This window comes from Hemiscyllium ocellatum, chromosome 14 (assembly GCF_020745735.1).
Source record: "Hemiscyllium ocellatum isolate sHemOce1 chromosome 14, sHemOce1.pat.X.cur, whole genome shotgun sequence".
NCBI classification, from domain to species: Eukaryota; Metazoa; Chordata; class Chondrichthyes; order Orectolobiformes; family Hemiscylliidae; genus Hemiscyllium; species Hemiscyllium ocellatum.
The window spans coordinates 65,814,990-65,835,007 of record NC_083414.1 but is presented as its reverse complement, the minus strand read 5'-3'; the positions used below and the strand labels follow the sequence as shown (position 1 = coordinate 65,835,007).

Below are 20,018 nucleotides of genomic sequence, written 5' to 3'. Positions count from 1 at the left end.
GAGGGGAGGGTGATGGGCATTCCCACAAGTACACCACAGGAGACTGGGAGGCAGGGCACAAAACTGTCTGCACGCAGAGTATGGCTTACTGATCCATTGGGATTGTCCTGGCATTGCTAGCGAACCAGGATTAATCTTCAGGTCTGAAGAGATCCAGGGAGCAGATATCTTGGTTGAATAACAAAAAAGTTCATTTTCAACTGAGATGGGAAGGTGGCACAGTTTCAGGGTGGGAGTGTGAGGGCGAGGCTGTTGACAGCAGGGAGGTCATAGGATCAAATCTCCAGGAATAATTACAACTAGGGTACCAACCCCTCGTGCAATACATTGACTCTTAAGTCCCTTAGACAAATGAAAGGGAGTCACGAGGAAGAGCCCTGTGATATTCAGGGAGCTCCCTCCCTGATTATGTCTGCCATCTCTCTCTCTCTCCTTTACAAAGGCATTCCTCAAAACTTCTCTCTCTGACCAAGTTTTTGGTCAAAATATCCTAGTATCTCTTTCTGCAGTGCAGTGTCAAATATTGTCTGATTAAGTTATTGGCAAACACTGAGGTGCTTTTACAATGTTAAAATGCCCATAGTCATTGGGGGTGGAGGGAATGAAGTACTGGATCAGTACTGTGACCTTGTTATGGTACAAAGCAACAATCAATCATTCAGAATCATGCTCCTGGCAAAACAGTGAACGCTCATTTGCTCAACGCTAATGGTGAATGGTGGTGAGAAGCAGCTCATTGTTGGCTCTCAGATGCAGATAAAATGAATTAAATATTTTTAATCAGTCACTTCAGATGTGTTAAGGCACGTCTCTGGAGCAGATGGAATTCAAACCAGGCCTACAGGTAGGCACACTACCATGACACAAGAAACCCTCTGAAAAATCAAGCTGAGAGAAACCAGTTCTCTCCAGCAGCATGAGATGCCTTTTACAAAACTGAAGTTCCAGCCACAGTCGACAGGAAAAGCTTCTACTGGTAGCAGCTAACAACATAGGAACAGGAGGTCACCATTCAGCCTCATTCAATCTATTCCATTACATCACCATCAATTTGTATTTTGACTCCTTCAACTTGTCGTGATTCCAGAACACAAGCTAACAAAAATCCATTCGTCTCTGTTTGAATGTTCATTGCTCCCATTATCCATACCTTTTGTGGGTGGAGTGTGTCCCAGATTTCCATTTGTCTTTGTGCAACAACTTGACTAGATCTGACAACATTCAAGAAGTTCAATGTTGTCCAGGACAAACTGCCTGCTTAGCTGGTACCCCATCCACCAAGCTTCAATGTTCACACCTTCTACCATTGACACTGAGTAACAGCAGGGTGCACCAACTTCAGAATACATAGCAGCAACTCACCAAGGCCTCTACCAAAAGCAACAGATACATCAAGATACCACCATCTAAAAGTGCTCCCTCTGTTGTTCCTTCACTCATCCACTGCATCAAAACCTGAAATTCCCTCCTTAATGGCATTACGGGTCTATCTATAACGTGTGGTCTCAAGACAGCAGCTCACTGTCACGCTCTCCAAAGCAATTTGGGGATGGGCAATAAATTCTGGCCAAGCCGGTGATGCCCACATCTGGTGGTGGAATTGTTTTAAATAAGATGCTTTTCAAGTCGCTCTAAAAAGCTTGGCTTCAATTTGAATGCTTACAATATACCACTGACACATCCTGCGCAGCTAAAGTCAGACATGGTCAGTGCAGCGGTTCAGCAAATCTCAGATTTGGAGTAATGGTGCTGAGGTACCCATTCAGCAGTACCCCTGGCCTGTGTCTCTCAGGTGACAGGAGGGGGTTGGGGTATCATTAGTAGTACCACTCACTGCGCACAGGCGGACACACACACACACACAAAGCCAATGGAAAACAACAGTTTCCACAGTCTAACCGTCCATCCCAATTCACCCACTGTCCAGGAAGGGAGTTGAATGAGATAGCGGAGGACCAACAATCACTCCCAATAGGAATCAACTCTTGGGAATAAACTCCCCAAATGTTAAGAACACAGTTGTATCGCCATCCCAGCTTGAATAGAGAAACACAAATTGAAGGACACTCTTTTGTTGCACATTCGTGATGTGGAAAAATCAGTCACCAGCCACAGATCATTTTCCACCTATCCATATCAAAATTTGCCACCTTGTAGTCTTTACGCATTATGTGTACAGAGTTCGTAATGTAATTTGTTGTTTCAGTACTGAAGTTGGGGTTGGCATTGAAGCTGCCCTGTTACCTTTCACCTTTGACAGTGGACACCCACAACAGCTGGGGTTAGCCAAACAGCAACAATCAATCCCCACTCCCCAAAATAGCACACCCTCCCACTCCAGCATATACAGAACCAAATGAAACCAAGAACCATAATGACAATGTGCATTTGTCAAACTGAGATGATGGGATTTCACATTAAATGTCATGTAGTCCCTCTGCCTGTTTTAGTAACACTTTGTACATCGAAAACAGTTTCTTACAAAAGGAATACTACATTGATTAATTGCTTCACAAAAAGAAGTAGGATAAGTTAAACTACATATTTTAACCACAGACTCTGCCTAATTTCCATATTATTGTTATGTTATGCTGCATTGAGTAACAACTGCATTATTTATTAATTATTGAATTGCAATAGTGTGCTACAATATTTATACTTTGCCTCCGCTCACTGAAGCAGCAGCAGGACCGAGGTTTTGTTTTGTCCTCCTCTATGTACATAGACGTCGGTCCCAGGTGTAGGAGGAGCCTGGAACCTCAACAGTCGGACGAGTGGGCTCCTGACAGAGCTAAAGGCCAAACTCCTGGCCCACGTGGCCAACCTTCTTCAGTCACGGCTAAACAGCGAGCTGTGACAACGCATGCACCTTTTTCTTATCCTCGTGTCTTCCTCGTATTGCTTGGATGGCAGCTTGCCTAAGCTCACAGAAGAAAGGGTCGGTGTCCGAGGTAACCCTGAAATGGAGTCCTTTGCTTTATATTATATATCTATTTATACGTGGATATATTTTCCAGTGCTGACTTGTTGCTACGGGCAACCCTCGTTTCACTAGGAGAAATAACTGCTGCACTTTTACTTCAAGTATATATATATTTTTTTAAAAAAAGGAAGGGGATAAAGCAGTTCTAATCTTGCAAGGCTTCCTTCCTGCATCCAGGTAGTGCTTCAGACTGGAAGTTAGGCCCAAGGCCCTCCCAGCCAAGTAGGCCCAAGCGGCCTCCTCCGTCGCGGGTGAGAGAGAGAGAGGGGGAGAGATGCCAGGCCGGCTCAGGTCACATGGTGCCAGACTTATCCGACGCTCCATTGGGAAAGACCTTCTCAGTGGGGGTAAGGGCAGGGCTGCCCAGCCCAGAGCTGCTGCCGCTGCTGCTGGAGCGGTGCTGGATCACAGGCCTAGCGGGCCTTGTCGGCGGGGGCCGGAGCTGCGACCCCACCAGCCTGGCCGACAGGGCCGGCTTGAAGGTGGTCATCATCTCGCTGGATGAGCTGGAGCTGCGCCTCATGGCGGCGTCGGGGTCACGGATGACGATGGTATGGAGCGGGCTGGCGGGCTCAGAGTTGACGGCACTCGACTGTGGGTTCTTCATCTGCTCCAGGGTGTCGAGCACCACGTCGGGGGCTTGCTTCGCCGTGTTCTGCCTCTCCAGTTCACGCAGCTCATTGAGCGCCGTGCTCATGGTCTTCTCAATGTCCTGGGCCAGAAACAAAACTGAAAATTATTCTTCAGTAGCAGTGCCAAAACTAAAGAAAAAAAGAATAAATGAAACATTCCCACGTCCAGGAAAACGTTCGAAAAGAAAAAGCTCCTTTTTTCCCCCAAAACAAATTTTATTGCATGTCTTTTGGTTACAAGCAGTTTATCAAGCATTTACATTTATTGAGTACAGAATATACAGGACAAGGTACATGATAACATGCGGTAGCCAGTGTACCTTGTAGAGAGGCCTCCACCAACAGCAACCCTGCTCCCCCCGCACCCCCCCAAACCCATATGAGGCTGATTCTAGGGAGTGGGAACAGTGTTGGGATGCCAACCCTTCAGGAGTTTTTAGACAATAGGATTCATGTCTTGGATGCTACGAAGAAAAAAAAATCTAGTGGAGAGTAATCATTAAGCCATTTGACTGTTTTCATAACAGTTTGTGTTATAAACAGGGAGAAAGTGCCATTTGGCCAGTAGTTAAGAATCATTTATTCAATCTGGTGACCTAGAGTCTGCATCTAATTGGGTGCTTATTCTACATGGTGCAGATAGGAACAGCACTAAGAATCTCAATCCTTTAAGCACTTGAAGGTGGCTATGTGGAGGCAAGGGAGAGTTGGAGGTGGAATGACTGGATGGATGATGAAAGGTTTATGAACATATTTACTTGGCAAGATCCACTGTGACGTTTCACCCACAGACTCAATACTTGGTGGGTTTTGGTAGCACAGGATCCCAGTAGCACAGTGAGTGGTCAGACAAGAGTGAGAGCATGGATGCACCTCTTCTAGGTTTCTGAGGCAACGTTGAGATTCTTTGGCCAGTGGCAGCAGGGTGAACATGGGGACCAGGCTTTGTGTCCTCTCTCAGGCTCACACTCTGCTGTTTGGATGGTGGCTATAATGCCTCACTAACCATTGCTTAGATCTCCTACCAACACCTCAGTTGGCCGCCTTTGGAAGCCAGAAGCCTAATCATATTCAGGTCTAGGGCGAATCGGGAAGATGGGTGCTGGGTTTAGTTCAACCTGCTGACAAGTTTCATTCCACACGTGCCAGTCCTTACACATGTTATGTACTCTTCCTGCTTGCCCTGGCTGCTGCATATGATGGGGTCTGGCCTTGCTTTGTCACAATAGGTTGGCAATATCTGACAATCCTAAAAGATGCAATGGACTGCCCTCTCTTCCACAGCCTTTAGTTCGCGAAAGTGCATTACATTTTTGTACAGAACCCATGTCTAAAAGTCATCAGTTGTCTCTCAAAACTTCTCACTGCTCCCCTAAGCATCGCGTTCCATTCATGTGATGGTTGGTTCTGATCCCTTTTCATTCACGAGAGCCTGTAATAGTAATATTGAGAATTTAAGGGCTGGCCGAAGGCACTAATGCAATGTACCTAATGACTGATGAGTTAATACTCCACCTGATGTGTCACTTAGTCTTAACTGAATCTGGTTCAATTCTAATTACTCAAGGTAGCATACCCATACGCCATTTCATCTAATCTGGTAAACAATTGTGGACACAAATGTTGTTCACTACCTTTTTGAATTGTGCAGATAGCAATCAACATAGAAGCAAATACCCCCTATTAAACACAAACAGTCTCTGCTCCATAATACACTTGCTTAATTTCAGTTATACAATCTATTGCCGCACAGCTGCTACCACGAGTTCCATGCACAATGATGTCTTAAACTCCTTTCCCATTTCTTAACTTGATACATAAAATGAAGATCAAAGCTCCCTCTCTAAGTTGTCCCATCAAACACTCCCCAAATATAGGTACAGAACTGGTTAGATACAGAATAAAGATCCCTTCTACACAGTCCATGAAGTAATCTCAGAATAGATACAGCAAAGGTTGATTATAGGTAAACGTTCCCCTGCCTCACCCCATGGAACAGTCCCAAGGAGAGGTTTGCAAGCGTAGATACAGAGTACAGATTTCTTTACACTGCCTGTCAAATACTCTGAGGCCAACTATTGCACGATCAGATGAAAAGTAAGGATCCTAGTTTTGTGTCCCTTTTGACACACTCAGCTCAGGCACAGAATGGGTTAAATGCAGATGCAAGTTCCTTCACCACTAAAAGACCCCAGAATTGAACAGAACTTGGAAACAGAGTAAATAACACTTAGTGCTGCATGATCCAACACTTCCAGGTCAATAGCATGTTTCATACATAGTATAGCTCCCTCTAAAACTATCAAACACTCAGGTGAGGTGTGGAAGAGGTAAGTTAAAGAGTAAAGCTCCAAGCTCCATTTGAATTATTCCATGAAATGCTTCCAGAGAAAGACCTGCCATACAAGATAAAGTAAAGCACAGTATGGGCTAGATACAGAATATACAGAGGAACCTCGAATATTCGAATGCCAATTATCCAATATTCGGATTATCCGAAGGAGATCTGGAGGTCCCGATGGAAACGTTACATCAAAGACGTGTTTCCAACAGAGATTGCGTCTTTTGTTTACAGTGATTTAACAGACACCATCTCCAAATAACTGATCTCCCGCCTCTCCCGCCCCACACTTTCCCTGAAGTTCTACACAGGGGTGTACCCTAAACTCACCTTCCCCAAATAATCTCTCCAACATTACCCTGTAGAGGGCAAAGGTGGAACCTGTCAAAACATTGCAATAAAAAGTTGCGTGCGGGGCTGCGGGTGCGTGCTATTTGGAGACTTACCCCACAAAGGCAGCTGCAGCAGCAGTCTCTGTTAGTGTCCAGTCCAGCTGGCCCGGAGAGGGGGCAAGTATGTACGGGGTTGGGGGACGGGTGGGCGGGGGTGGGGGGCAGTATTACACGGGGGTAAGGGGGACTGTGGAGACGGATTGGGGGCAGTGTTGGGGGGCAAAAGTCAGGGGGCAGTGTTAGACAGCGTTGTGGGCGAGTGGACAGTGTTAGATGGGATTTGGGGTGGGGGGGGAACCGTGTAGACGGAGGGGGCAGTGTGAGACAGGGTTGGGGGTGGGGGTGTTCATGTAGATGGAGGGGGCAGTGTTAGACAGGGTTGGGGGTGGGGGTCCGTGTAGATGGAAGGGGTCGGGTGTTAGATGGCATTGGGGCGAGGGGCAGTGTTAGACAACGTTGGGGGGGGCAAGTGTTAGACAGAATTTGGGGGCGTGGCAGTGTTAGACGGGGTTGGGGGGTGGGGGGAGCCGTGTAGATGGAGAGGGGCAGTGTTAGACGGGGTTGGGGGGGGGGGGGGGGGAAGAGAGCCGTGTAGATGGAGAGGGGCAGTGTTAGACGGGGTTGGGGGTGGGGGAAGCCGTGTAGATGGAGAGGGGCAGTGTTAGACGGGGTTGGGGGTGGGGGAAGCCGTGTAGATGGAGAGGGGCAGTGTTAGACGGGGTTGGGGGGGGGCGGGGGGGGGGAGCCGTGTAGATGGAGAGGGGCAGTGTTAGACGGGGTTGGGGGTGGGGGGAGCCTTGTAGATGGAGAGGGGCAGTGTTAGACGGGGTTGGGGGGGGGGGGGGGGGAGCCGTGTAGATGGAGAGGGGCAGTGTTAGACGGGGTTGGGGGTGGGGGGAGCCTTGTAGATGGAGAGGGGCAGTGTTAGACGGGGTTGGTGATGGGGGGAGCCGTGTAGATGGAGAGGGTCAGTGTTAGACGGGGTTGGGGGGGGGGGGGGGGGGGGGGAAAGAGAGCCGTGTAGATGGAGAGGGGCAGTGTTAGACGGGGTTGGGGGGGGGGGGGGGGGGGAGCCGTGTAGATGGAGAGGGGCAGTGTTAGACGGGGTTGGGGGTGGGGGGAGCCTTGTAGATGGAGAGGGGCAGTGTTAGACGGGGTTGGGGGTGGGGGGAGCCTTGTAGATGGAGAGGGGCAGTGTTAGACGGGGTTGGGGGGGGGGGGGGGGGAGCCGTGTAGATGGAGAGGGGCAGTGTTAGACGGGGTTGGGGATGGGGGGAGCCGTGTAGATGGAGAGGGGCAGTGTTAGACGGGGTTGGGGGTGGGGGGAGCCTTGTAGATGGAGAGGGGCAGTGTTAGACGGGGTTGGGGGTGGGGGGAGCCTTGTAGATGGAGAGGGGCAGTGTTAGACGGGGTTGGGGAAGCCGTGTAGATGGAGAGGGGCAGTGTTGAACGGGGTTGGGGGTGGGGGGGGCCGTGCAAATAGAGAGGGGCAGTGTTAGATGGCATTGGGGGTGGAGGGTGCCGTGTAGATGAAGGGGGCAGTGTTAGACGGGGTTGTGGGTTGGGGGGGGCGTGTGTAGATGGAGAGGGTCAGTGTTAGACAGGGTTGGGGAGGGGGTGTGTGTAGATGGAGAGGGTCAGTGTTAGACAGCGTTGGGGGTGGGGGGAGCCGTGTAGATGGAGGGCGGCAGTGTTAGACAGCTGGGGGCGGTGTTGGCAGAGGAGGCGGGGTTGGGGGACGGGGTCTTGTGCACTGTGTGCTTCTGCAGTTTCTTGAACGGGGGAGCAGACTTTAAAAACTCCGAGCCCCAGAGGAAAGGCATTTAATCGATTAACCGAATAATTGATTAACCAAACGAAATAGTGCATGCCCATCACCTTCGGATAATCGAGGTTCCTCTGTAGTTAGCTCTACATTGCTTGACATGGGAGTACTTGATAAAACAAAGCAAGGAAAACTACAGAGAAAAGGCTTTTTGTATCAATCCAACTATGTACCTTAGCTCCAACTGTGATAGAGTGATTTCTGTGCCATGCCCAGACCCACCAGCCCTGGACTCTCCGAGCAGGATCACTATCTTACGATGGATTAGGGTGGCTTTGTATCACGGGGCAATCCCAAAATAAACTTCATGCAGGACCCCAATCACCCAAAGATAGCTCTGGGAGGTTTCTATGATGCTGCGATCAATGGCCGTACCCCTGTGGCCTCTCAGCTCAGCTCCTGATTACCTCAGCCAGTGCTTCCGTCTCCAGGGCCTTGTGATCTCCGAGACTGCTGTGGCGAGTGGATGCAGACGTCTGCCTCACGGGTTGACAGTCTCCGAGGTTCTTCCGGTCGGGATAATTGATGCTGCCGGCACTCCCGAAGGTGGCCAGGCGCCTTTTCTCCGGGCTCTCCATCCGGCCCCGGTTGACGGTGATCTTGTGGGGGCTGCTGGGGCATGCTGCGGCCCGGGGAGGTGTGTCGATGGCCGGCCCTGATCCTCTGACTGGACTGTGAGCATCCCCACCACTGCGACGTCGCTGAATCGCAGCGCCATCAGACCTCAACCGTACCCTGAAAGAAATAGAGGAATTGGCAGTTCATTTGACAAATCCGGAACATCCTTCCACAGCTAAAACTGATGTTGTGTTCCTCTTGGAATGTGGGAAATGTGGCAGCCAATTTATGCAAAGCCAACTCCCACAAACAGCAAATATCTTACAGTAATGGTGTTCATGGAGGGATAAATATTTTCCAGCACGTCACAAGAGCTCCTCTGTCACTTTCTCCAAAAGCAGCATCTTTTACATTCCCTTGAGAGGATAGACTCAGCCCCAGTTTAAAGACTTTACCAGAAAGGTACTGGCAGTACAGCACTCCCTCAGCCCTGCACAGGGGAATCAGTCCAGATTCTGTGCTCTGGTATCTGGAATAGAACATGAACCCACAACCTTCTGACTCAGAGTTATCCTTTGAGGCACTATTGGCACTGGATGGACTCAGGTTACTGGAATGAAGGGATTAGTCAGTCATTCTGTCTATTGATGCCTTATACTCGATGTAGCAACAGCTTCTGATAGTACAGAGGTCTCGTTTATTGGAGCGCAGTTACTTCTCCTGTTCCAATTAGAACCATTCTTTATGCACCAATCTAGGCAACGAATGATGGCCAGTTATTTAATTCTGTATAAGGCACCGTGGATGAGCATGATCCTTTTGGTACACACTAGCACTGAATCAAGAGGCTTGGGTAGTTTTCATACACTGGCCAAGAGGCACAGAGGGCTCTCTTTGGTGCCTTATGGCCCACCCAAGCTTGGATCAGACAGCTTTTAATAACACAGAGTATGCTTATTCACAATGGCATCAGCGAGAGCCACAACCACACATTTATCATTGTTTGTTACACTTGGTTAGGTACATGAATAGGAAAGGTTTAGAGGGATATTTGCCAAACACAGGCAAATGGGATTAGTTTAATTTGGGTAACTTGATTGACATGGATGCTCTGGATGGAGGGATCTGTTTCCGCGCTCTATGACAAACGTCGTCCATAATGTTGAATTCTGCCACCTCTCCACACTACTCCCTTCATCGTCCCCTCTTTCTATCAGGAGGGTCACAAGGGCCAACATTTATTGAACACCCCACACACAGCTTTTGTACTCAAGGAAAGGAAACCTGTACCTGCCCAGGATTCCACCGAAGGAAAACTCTGGCAAGTGGTCGGATGGGGACTGGAGGTCATTCTTCGAAGAGGCCTTGTCATCCAGAAGCGGGCCACTGCTGGCCTCACTGTCTGCCTTCTGGCTCAGGCTGTCCGAGAAGGCATCGTCCCTGAGGACAGAAGGCAAAAGGTCATCTACTGCTCAACTTGAAACAAAAAGAGACCATGCAATTGTATAGTGACTTCCATGACATCTCAAAGCTCTAGACAGGGAAGACTGTATTTCTTTCGCAACAGTGCACAAGCAAACTTTCTCGCAGGAAGTTCCCAAAAACAGCAAAGTGATAATGAATCTGTTTTGGCAGGGTCAGCTGAGGGACAAATATTCTACAAGACACCACAGAGAGATTCCTCCTTCTTGTCTGAAATAGTGTTAAGGGATCTTTGATGGGGACAAAGGGAATCTCAGTTTAACATTTTACTGAAAGGTGACAGCTCCAACAGTGCTGCATTCCTTCAGTAATACTCAAGGCTCTCGGGTGTCTTTAAATCCACAATGTTCTGACTTTGAGGCCACTATGTCAGAGCTCATTCACACACTGATGCATATTCAACAATAGTCACGTATTGCTATACTTAGAGGGCTGAGCAGCCACATAGCTATTTGAAATCATTCAATATTAATCAGGGTGAAGTGTAGAATGCAACAGAAAACAGGTTGTCACCATCAGTCACTGTCTGCGTAATGGAGACAGCACAGTCAGTTACCAAACGTACAGTAACATCACTAAGCACTGGACACCGACTGTGTAAGTTTATGATATTGTAGTTATGTAAATAAACTTCAAGATATCTGTCTCAAAATGATCTTAACATTCTAGTATTTGTTAAGAAGGTTAAAATAAATAGCATTGTGCTGGGAATAACTGGCCTCCAAAAGCTAGTTGTGACAGTCAATTATTAGCAATGAATAAGTGCTAAAAGATAATTGTAGTGGCTAATTATTGGTAAGTCATAAGCAATCTCTCGCTAATAAGTACAATTATCCACCCAGGAAATTCTGTGTCACTGGTCATGGGTTATTGGTAACAAGTGGGTGCTAAAGGCTAAAAAGATGACAACTGTTTGGCAAAAGTGAGAAGTATTCTCCTCACAATAATTCATTGATTTGTCAGAGTTCAAAGCTGAAGTTACAACTACAACCAAAACCAAAGCTACACTGAAACAATGATCTCTCTACCTTACTCTCTCTAAGAAAATGGAACATGAGAGGCTGTCACTGACTCAATTTGCAAACATAATTATCACCTGAAGTAGTCCGGAAATGCCACATGACAACATTCCCAAAAGAAAATGCAACTTAATAACACAAAAAATGTGGTTCTCAACATTTAAAAAAACCATTACAGCTTGAAAATTGCACAGAAATAGAAAAGCCTTCTTAACTTCTTCACTTTTTATGGCATGAATGCCACCTGCGGACACAAACCTGCTCCTAAAAGTACCTCCTAAAATGGGCAACATAAAATTTTAAAAAAAAGAGAAGCCAACAAAAATAGAGAAAAGCACAACACTGCAATACAGATTCTTATACTGGCATTCTAAAAATGTGAACTAAACCATGAATTAGATTGAATGATTTATTGTCACTTGTATTTAACAAATAAATAGTGAAAAGGGTAATATGTTACCATGTTCTGGCACCACTTTGACTTTGAGAAGGTATGAAGATATATGACTGAAATTAAGATAGAAGACACCCTCTTATGTTCCACTCAACATCAGTGGCACGGGGTAGGTGGGCTCTTCACAACAGGCCAACCAATACCCCTGCATCACATTCCATTCCAGGAGTACCAACTCAGGCCTACTGCATCGCTGCAGCTTGAAGCCCAATATCTGACACAAACTACAGATGCTGCCTTTTCCAATATCACCAATGATGCCCATTCTGCCACTGATTTGCTACTGCCAGTGCCAGACCCAAACAACAACGAAGTCACCGATCATCAGGCTCCATCTTTTGCTGCTGGGCCTACCTCACCTCCGCTGATGCTGACAGCAGCTCCCCTGCTCAGCCCTCAGTCAACTCCTCCGCCACCACCTTACCACAATCTTCCACCAAGAGTCCGTGCTGGGCCCAGTCACTGCCGTTGTTGCCGTCACCACGACCGAGTTCCTCACAGCCGAATAAGTACAAGAAGGGGGAAGAAAAAAGCACGAGAAAAAGAAAAAAGAAACAAAAAGATAAATGGATGGAGCAGACGAACCTTGAGTTCAGTAGCCTGACTCCTCCACCACCTTACTAGAACCGGATTGGCATTCCAGTAACATTCTGTCAGAGCTTTAGCTATTTAAAGAAAGCACCAATCTTTATGGATCTGTAGATATCTGACAAAGAGCAACAGATAGTTAAACGTCTTCTCGTCTCGGGCACTGAAGGGTCAAGACGAATTAAATCCTCTGGGTATTTCCGAAGATGACTTGCAAAGATCTCGACAAAAGTCTTCATATTTTAGCTGATCAACTTCAAGTTTGAGTTAAATGCAGGATATATAGCTTTGAGTTCACATCACACTGCCAATAGCCAGGTGAAACCGTCAACTAATATGTGAAGAGGTGTCGATGCAATGGCATGGAATGTAATTTCACCAAAGGCAATTGAGCTGAAGTGTTAATGGAAAAAAACTGATCACTCAATTCAGACATAACAAATCTTTTCAGAAAGCCCTCCTGGATAAATCAATGGAATATGCCATTGGCATGTCACTAGCAAAAAGGATGCAAGTTCGAAGTAATTGTTGCAAGGCACGATCATCGACAAGTGCTCTACTCTGGAATAAGTACTGCAGCCATCAACAGGTTCAGTGGAACATACTGTATATGTGGCTTGTCTCACTACCAAGACAGTGTCCAGCACTTTGTGATATATGCAAGCTATGTTCCACAAGAGGATGTTGGGCTAAAATGTGTAGGAAATCCAATCACACAGAGAAACCCAAAGCCCAACACAGTGCTCCACAGTAACATGTGAAGACTAACCAAACGGAATAATTTCCAAGTAGTTTCCAAAGTTCCATCCAGGTCAGAAAAGAACATCATCAAAATTCAAGAGGTAATTGCAGTGTTACAGCTCACAGACCCCATCAGACATTGGCCACACTACGTGAACACTGTCAGAAAAACTGAAACCTTTCGCTCCAACTGAGCGGTACATGCCAAAAGGAATGGACAATATGCACTAAATGTCACGTTTTCCACTGGTGCAAGTGCAAATTCCTAGATATATCCTAAGATGTTTTCAGGAAACTGGCACAAAGTGGTGCAGTCCACACACCTAAGCTAAATGCTTAAAATGGGGCTGACATGCCATGCAGTGGCATTATCCAAAGTGCCAACATGGGTCCTAGTTTGGCACCTGAAATCTTTCCATTGTCAGTCTATCAGCATATGTGGAGCTGTATATCATTACTATCCACAGTAACAAACCTGTCAGTTGCGACACCAATGATTTCAGACTGCAACATCGATTAACAGAGCAGGTTTAGCAAGCCAAGCCTCATGTTCAATTGCAATAGCTCAAAGAGCAGGAGGTCTGAACACATTCAACTGGTCCCCAAGCTTGGACACCCATTCTCGTCTCAGCGGTGAACTAGGACTCTCGTAGAACATAATCTCCAAAGGCAAACAGGTTGTATTCCTCAAGCTAAAGATATACACAGAGGTCACAGGAATGCTTTAAAAGCCCGAATAGATTGCCACATGAATCTACCTATTAGCTCAATATTGATCGGGACTGACTACTTAATCAAATGAAACATGCCAATTCTATCATCCTCAACACTCAACAGAATCTGTCATTCTGCATGGGATTCCTTCTGAGCTGTGGGGCAAGGTTGCGACTGGCATTTTCCATGCCCATGGACACAGGTTACATTCTGGTGAGTGACGATTTCACCAAATTTCGCTTTGTGCAGCAAATTGAAGATATTACTGGTGCAACGCTGACATAAACCTGCAGAGTAATTGAAGCAAATAGTACTGACACACAAAATCGGAGAGCGAAAGGAGATGCCGGTGGGGTGAGCAGTACAAGGTGGTTTACTTGGAGCAGAAACACAACAGTAGATAAAGGGGACCATTTCTTTACTGTAGATTCTAGTTTACAATTATTGTACACTGCTCTGTAAAACAGTCTAAACTTAGATAATGTGAGGGTTAATCAGAGTAAAGTGACCACCATTCAACAGTGTTTCTCAGCCCAGCTTCTGTTCCATTGTGCCTCCCCTGACAATGTTTGTCAACTTGCGCCAAACATTGGCAATGGGATGTTACAGGACTATGACCACGAACCCTTGTTGCTGGGCAAGCTTCAACCCAGTTGCCTGGACAGTATTTAGCCCCAGGGATCAGAGACGAAAGGAGAGGGATAGAGTTTCACATTAATTCTCATTCTTAACTTTGACCTATGAGGCCACTCGTCCAGCACTGCCACCAAAGGGGAGGTGACTGGGATAGAGCCCTCTGGAGATGTCCTACCCCATGTGACGAAGCCGGTGGGGGAGTGGGGGGGGGGGGGGGGGAGACGGTGGTGGTGGTGTAGGAAGTATTGCGATTGTAAAGCTGTGGGGTCATGGCTTTCGATAGCAAGTCCACCCCCACATTTTTAATGTAACAAGCCAGGCTCAACCAGTCCATATCCACTTAGAGACAGATATAAGCCTTCCATGCAGACACACACTCACATGTCCTGTACCACTATGTACTGATGGGGTATTAGACCATCCAATCCATTGTGCCGTCCTTCCCACCAATCCTCGGATGCCCGGTGGTACAGCAGTAGTGATGCTCCTTTCTTAAACGACAACTCCCGGGGCGATCGGCCGACATAGTCAAACTTAGCGATGGCTTCGATCTGCTCCATTTCTGAAAGAAGGGAGAGACCCCATAGTGCAGGGAGTTAATGACTGAAATTGTACCACAAGAGACTGGTCACATATTGTGTATTTTTTAATCCAGTGGGAGATGGGGGTGTTGGGCTCAATGCTAGGTTTATCGAGATCAAGGAAGGGGAGACATGTTTAGACCTTAGTGCATGAGTTTGGTTTCAAGAGTACTGTCTGCTCTTCATGAAATTGTACAACACAAAACAAGACAATTCAGCATGGGAAAGTTAACCAATTCATTCTCTGTTTTCCTTCCGTAACACTGCAAATATTTTTTTTACTTTCATCCAATTCCCTTTTGACCATTAGAACTGAATCTGGGTCCATCACTGTTCTCAGGCAACTCATTCCAGATCATAACCCATTATGTTTTTTTAAAAAAAAACTTAATTTCCCTTTGGTCCTATACCTGCTCATCATTAATCTGCATTCTCCCTCTCTGGAGATGTCATGGCTTGTTGCTGGTTTCAGACAGCTCTGTATTCACAAGATCCTTTAATCATTGGATCATAAGTGCATCAGAGATTATGGGGCCAGTTCACTGTTCTGCTTATATGACAATGCAGTGGCAACTACAGCTCGGTTGTTAGCACCTCTTTTCTCTGGATGCGGGTTCAAGTCCTACTCTGAGAGTAAATTAATGCTGGCACTCCAGTACAGTACCCAGGAGAGTGCTTTGCACTGTTCCAGGAGCTGCATTTCAGATTAAACCTCAAGCCAAAGCCCTGTCTGCCCCCTAATGGTATTATTACAAGCAGCAGGGGGGGGGGGGGGGGGGGGGCGCTACCCCTGGTGTTTTGGTCAACATATATCCTGCTACCGACATCACCAAAACAGGCTATTGTGAAAAGGGACGTAAATTGTCAAAGCTTTTTGCCTTATGCTCATTGGAGCAATTTACATAAATATCAGGAAAATGCCTTCAGCAGTCAATTTGCCTGGTTTAAAATTTAAACAAAGCCTGGCAGTCATCTCCAACTGATGCATTCTCTATAGTAATGCCTCCAACAAGCAGAGTCAACTTTCCAACCAATCAGCACTATCCTCTCATATAGTGCAAATGTTGGTTTCCCCTTTGAATTGGCGTTCTTGTGAATTGTCCTGAGTGCCAGACAAAAAACTTCACCAAAATGGGTCTTTTTTTGAAGCAATACTCAAATTCTGTATTACCACATGACTAAAATCAATATCTAATCATGACTGCATTTCTATTCATTGAGAGAGAGTGTGTGTGTGTGTGTGTGTGTGTGTGTGTGTGTGTGTGTGTGTGCGCGCGCATGTTGACGCCGCACACCAGCATGAGTGTGTGTTGCCTACCAGATTTCCTGATGAACCTGGATTTATTCAATAAAAATTTGGAACTGGAAGTTATTCTCCATGATACTGATACTGAGACTCTGATTGAATGTTCTAAAAACCCATCTGGCTCACTCATAGCACTTAGGCAAGATCTGCCGTGCTTACATAATCTGCCAACATCCCAGAAAAGAATTTTAAAAAAATTAAATTTAAATTCAAACAGCTGCTATGGTGTGATATGATCTTACACTGCCAAATCATCTGGACCACTCATCTCAATATTATATAACCAGCTCCCACAGAAAGAATGGGGTAACCTTACTGGAACATGCAAGATTCTGAGAGGGCCTGACAGAGTAGATGCTTTCACTAGCGAGGCAATCTCAAAACTGCAGGACTCAATTACAGAATGAAGGGACAGTCATTTAAAACTGAAAACTGCTAATGAACTTCTTCGCCTGGAATTCTCTACCTCACAGGCTAATCACTGATGGTATTTAAAGAAGAGATAGATAGACTTTTGAAATAGAGGCATTGAGGGCTGTGAGGAATTGGTATGAAAGACAAACTGAGACCTGGGACAGATTAGCCATGATCATACAGAATGGAAAGCAAGCTTCAGGGGCTGAATGGCCTACCTTCTTTTGTCCTCATGGTTGAAGATCAAAACAGAGAACTATTTAGGGTTCTCATTCCTAATCACCATTCAGTAAACCCATGTGAAAAATACCTGTGTTGCATAGATATCAGTACTGTCACTACCCACTGAACTAGAGAAGAGCTGCGGGAAATAAAAGCCAGCTTTCATCTTGATAAACTGCGAAACAGGTGGCAGGGGACCAGTGGCTCATTCCTGTTTTTAGATTTATGAAGCAGGATGCTTTAAACAAACAAAATGGCATTAGTAAATGCTACAGGTCAAAATCCAAAGGTGTGTTGTTAATCTCCTTAAAAACATCCTGACGCATACATTTACTGTAAGGAACGAACATTACAACAGCCCCAGATAAAAGCTCAGAGCACCGAAGGGTGTAGTGAGATAGAATTTTCACTAGAGGGGACCACATGCCAGCCGGGTCACCTGAAACATGAAGACAAACCAGTTTCTAACCTCAGGAACTCACACTGCATTTTACAGACAGTGCAGTGCTTCTGAAGTGCAGTTTCTGTTGTAATGTAGGAACAACAGCAACCAATTTATGTGCAGTAAGCTCCTATGAACTGCAATGTGCAAAAGACCTGACCATCTGTTACAGTGGCACTGGTTGAGAGATAAATGTTGGCGAAGGCACTGTTCAGAAAAAATGGCTTGGGTTTTTCTCCTTCTCCTGATTTAGAAAGCAAGTCCTCAATTTAACGACATCAGACACACTGTGTTGGGGGGAGTGTGACTGACTGGACAACTGTGGTTTCCAACAATCTGTCATTTGAATCTCTAATCTTTTGAAGGCAAATTGTGAAAATGCGTTCTATACAATATTGTGGACTTTATGAATCTGGTACCTGCTGGACTGTTATCAGAAAATCAATGTGAAAGCTGTTGGTTTCCAACAGAATCAATAATATTGAAAAGGTCATCTGCTTTGGTTTGAAAAAGGCAAAACCGGTCTGTTTTCTTAATAGAGTTGATGAGGGATTGAGGAGTTGCGCAGAGATCGAGATATCCCTGCACATGATTCACTAAAAGAGATAAAAGGATAAGAAATAACCAGAAAGGCTCATGGAATGTTGGCCTTTATCTTCAGGATAGTGAAATACAGAAGGGAGGAAGTGACCATTCAATCCAGTGCTTTGATCTGCCACTTACTCCTACTTAATCTGACCAATCACACCCCCTCCGTGTCAAAATCTCAATGCTCTCTGAGAGGATCGTAAACAAGGCTAAAATCATCCCAAGAACAAGGAAATAGAAAGACTGAAGTGTGACTGAAGGACAACAGAGTCGAATGATGTTCAATTCTCTCTGGGGGACTATTGACCATGACAGCAGTTGGGAGAACAGTTGGCCATTAAGAGTTGGTGGAGTAGAAACTTGACGAAACGCCCAAGTCAAATTATATCTGACTGGAGTTACCTCAGTTACCTGGCCTGACAGTTCGGAGAGAAGGGAAATGGAGGCTACCCTAGCCTCTAGCCTGATTTGCATTGCCAGTCCTGACTGTTGGAAACAGTGGTCATATTGCGACTTACCGTCGTCACTGGTGTGGGGTTCAGTGCCATTGTCATGGTCTACTTCATCAATGGCACCAGGCTCGCTGTGAGGACTGTCACTGCAACAGAGCAATGAGAACATTAACTGAGCCCACACGGCCCCACCACCCAGAGTTGCTGACTAATATTTGACCGAGGGCCGAAGGCACCGTAACGTATGCCGGACCCACTTGGGAGAACGGTTTCCATTCCTCCCGGAGTTTGTGGGAATTAAAGATTAATCTCCGTGACAATGCTGCGAGAATCACTCGGGGAGAGAAGAGCAACGGTAACGTCAGAAAACTATCAATCAGAGATCAATCAGGTCTGGCTGACCACTGACCAATCAGGAAATGAAGTATCTTCTCAAATGAATGTGAGGTGGTGGGGCGCCATGAAATAGATACGTCAGGTGACCAACGGGTGGAACGTGGAAGTGGAGCTGGGATATCACACGGAAACCTTCTGCACTAACTCCTGCTGAGTGACAGGACTGTCCCTGTGATTCTGTACATCAAGCTTCTGATTTCACTCACTGTCCTACTTGCCTTTCACAAATCATTCATAGAACAGGAGGAGGCTATTTGGTCCACTCTCCTGCTCTGTCTCAGTAGCCTTGCAAGTCTGCCTCCTTCTAGTGCCTATCCAGGTTCCTGTCAAAATCCTTGACCATCTCCATTTCCACAATCCACAGAGGCAGTCAGTTCCAGGTCATTACCATTTGCATTAAAAACTGTCCTTCTTCATTCTCCCTGCACCTCTTAAACAGGAATCCCCCGGTCCTTGTACCACCAGCTAATGGGAATAACTTTCCTGGTTTTCCTTCTCTAAACCCGTCATAATCCTGTGCACCCTTTACTAAATCTCCTCTTAATCACACTTACTCCAAGAACAACCCCAATTTCACTCATTTAATCTTGTAGCTAAGAATATTTCATCGTCTTTCAATCCTCTTGAGAACCTCACACTCTTCCTAACACGTGGTCAACACAATTCTCTCATTGTGGCCAGAGTAGAATTTTATAAAGTTCAGCCTAGCTTACCTGTTTTTGTACTCAATGCCTCTATTTATGAAGCTTAAGATCCCGTATGCCTTGCTAATTAATCTCTCAGCATGTCCTACTATTCCCATCGGACGATGCACATTAACTCCTAGGTCCCTCTGTTTCTACACATTTGTCGGAATGGTATAATTAAGTCTAAATTGCCTCTCTCTATTCTTTCTGCATCACTTCGCACTTCTCTGTATTAGATCCCACTTGCCTTTGAAAATGTCCATTCTGCCAACCTATCCAGTTCCAGGCAATTGTAGCTGGGCAGGCAATGCTAGAGAGTGGGCAATGACTGTGCCCAGTCATACCGAGACAGAGCAGAACATTCTGAACCTAGTACCACAAACCTCCTGCTCAGTTTCAACTTAGCTGGTTCCATCTGGGGCAATATTTGGATGCTACAATTGGTGCATGGACTCAGGATTGGCAGAACACCCTGGGTACAGATGGCATTGCATGCTGAGTAAAGATTGGACCAGGACCTCATGGGTTACTGGGTGCATGAGGGGCTGACACAGAGCAGGCAAGGG

General features: G+C 46.2%; 1 protein-coding gene across 2 annotated transcripts in view; it reads right to left on the bottom strand.

Annotated features, from left to right (window-relative positions):
* Nucleotides 1-2,570: 2,570 nt before the first annotated feature.
* The window catches only part of srgap3 (SLIT-ROBO Rho GTPase activating protein 3), a 199,679-nt gene continuing 182,231 nt past the window's right edge, over nucleotides 2,571-20,018 (bottom strand). Inside the window, exons 18-22 of one of the 2 annotated variants that reach the window (XM_060835747.1) lie at nucleotides 18,437-18,516; nucleotides 14,747-14,927; nucleotides 10,022-10,171; nucleotides 8,581-8,908; nucleotides 2,571-3,695 (exon numbers count right to left, since the gene is read on the bottom strand). In XM_060835747.1, coding sequence (XP_060691730.1) covers nucleotides 3,276-3,695; nucleotides 8,581-8,908; nucleotides 10,022-10,171; nucleotides 14,747-14,927; nucleotides 18,437-18,516 — 1,159 coding nt within the window. In that variant the 3' untranslated portion in view covers nucleotides 2,571-3,275. Of the gene's footprint in view, nucleotides 3,696-3,824; nucleotides 5,048-8,580; nucleotides 8,909-10,021; nucleotides 10,172-14,746; nucleotides 14,928-18,436; nucleotides 18,517-20,018 lie in introns of those variants that run through there. The other variant, XM_060835748.1, reaches the window with a different exon arrangement.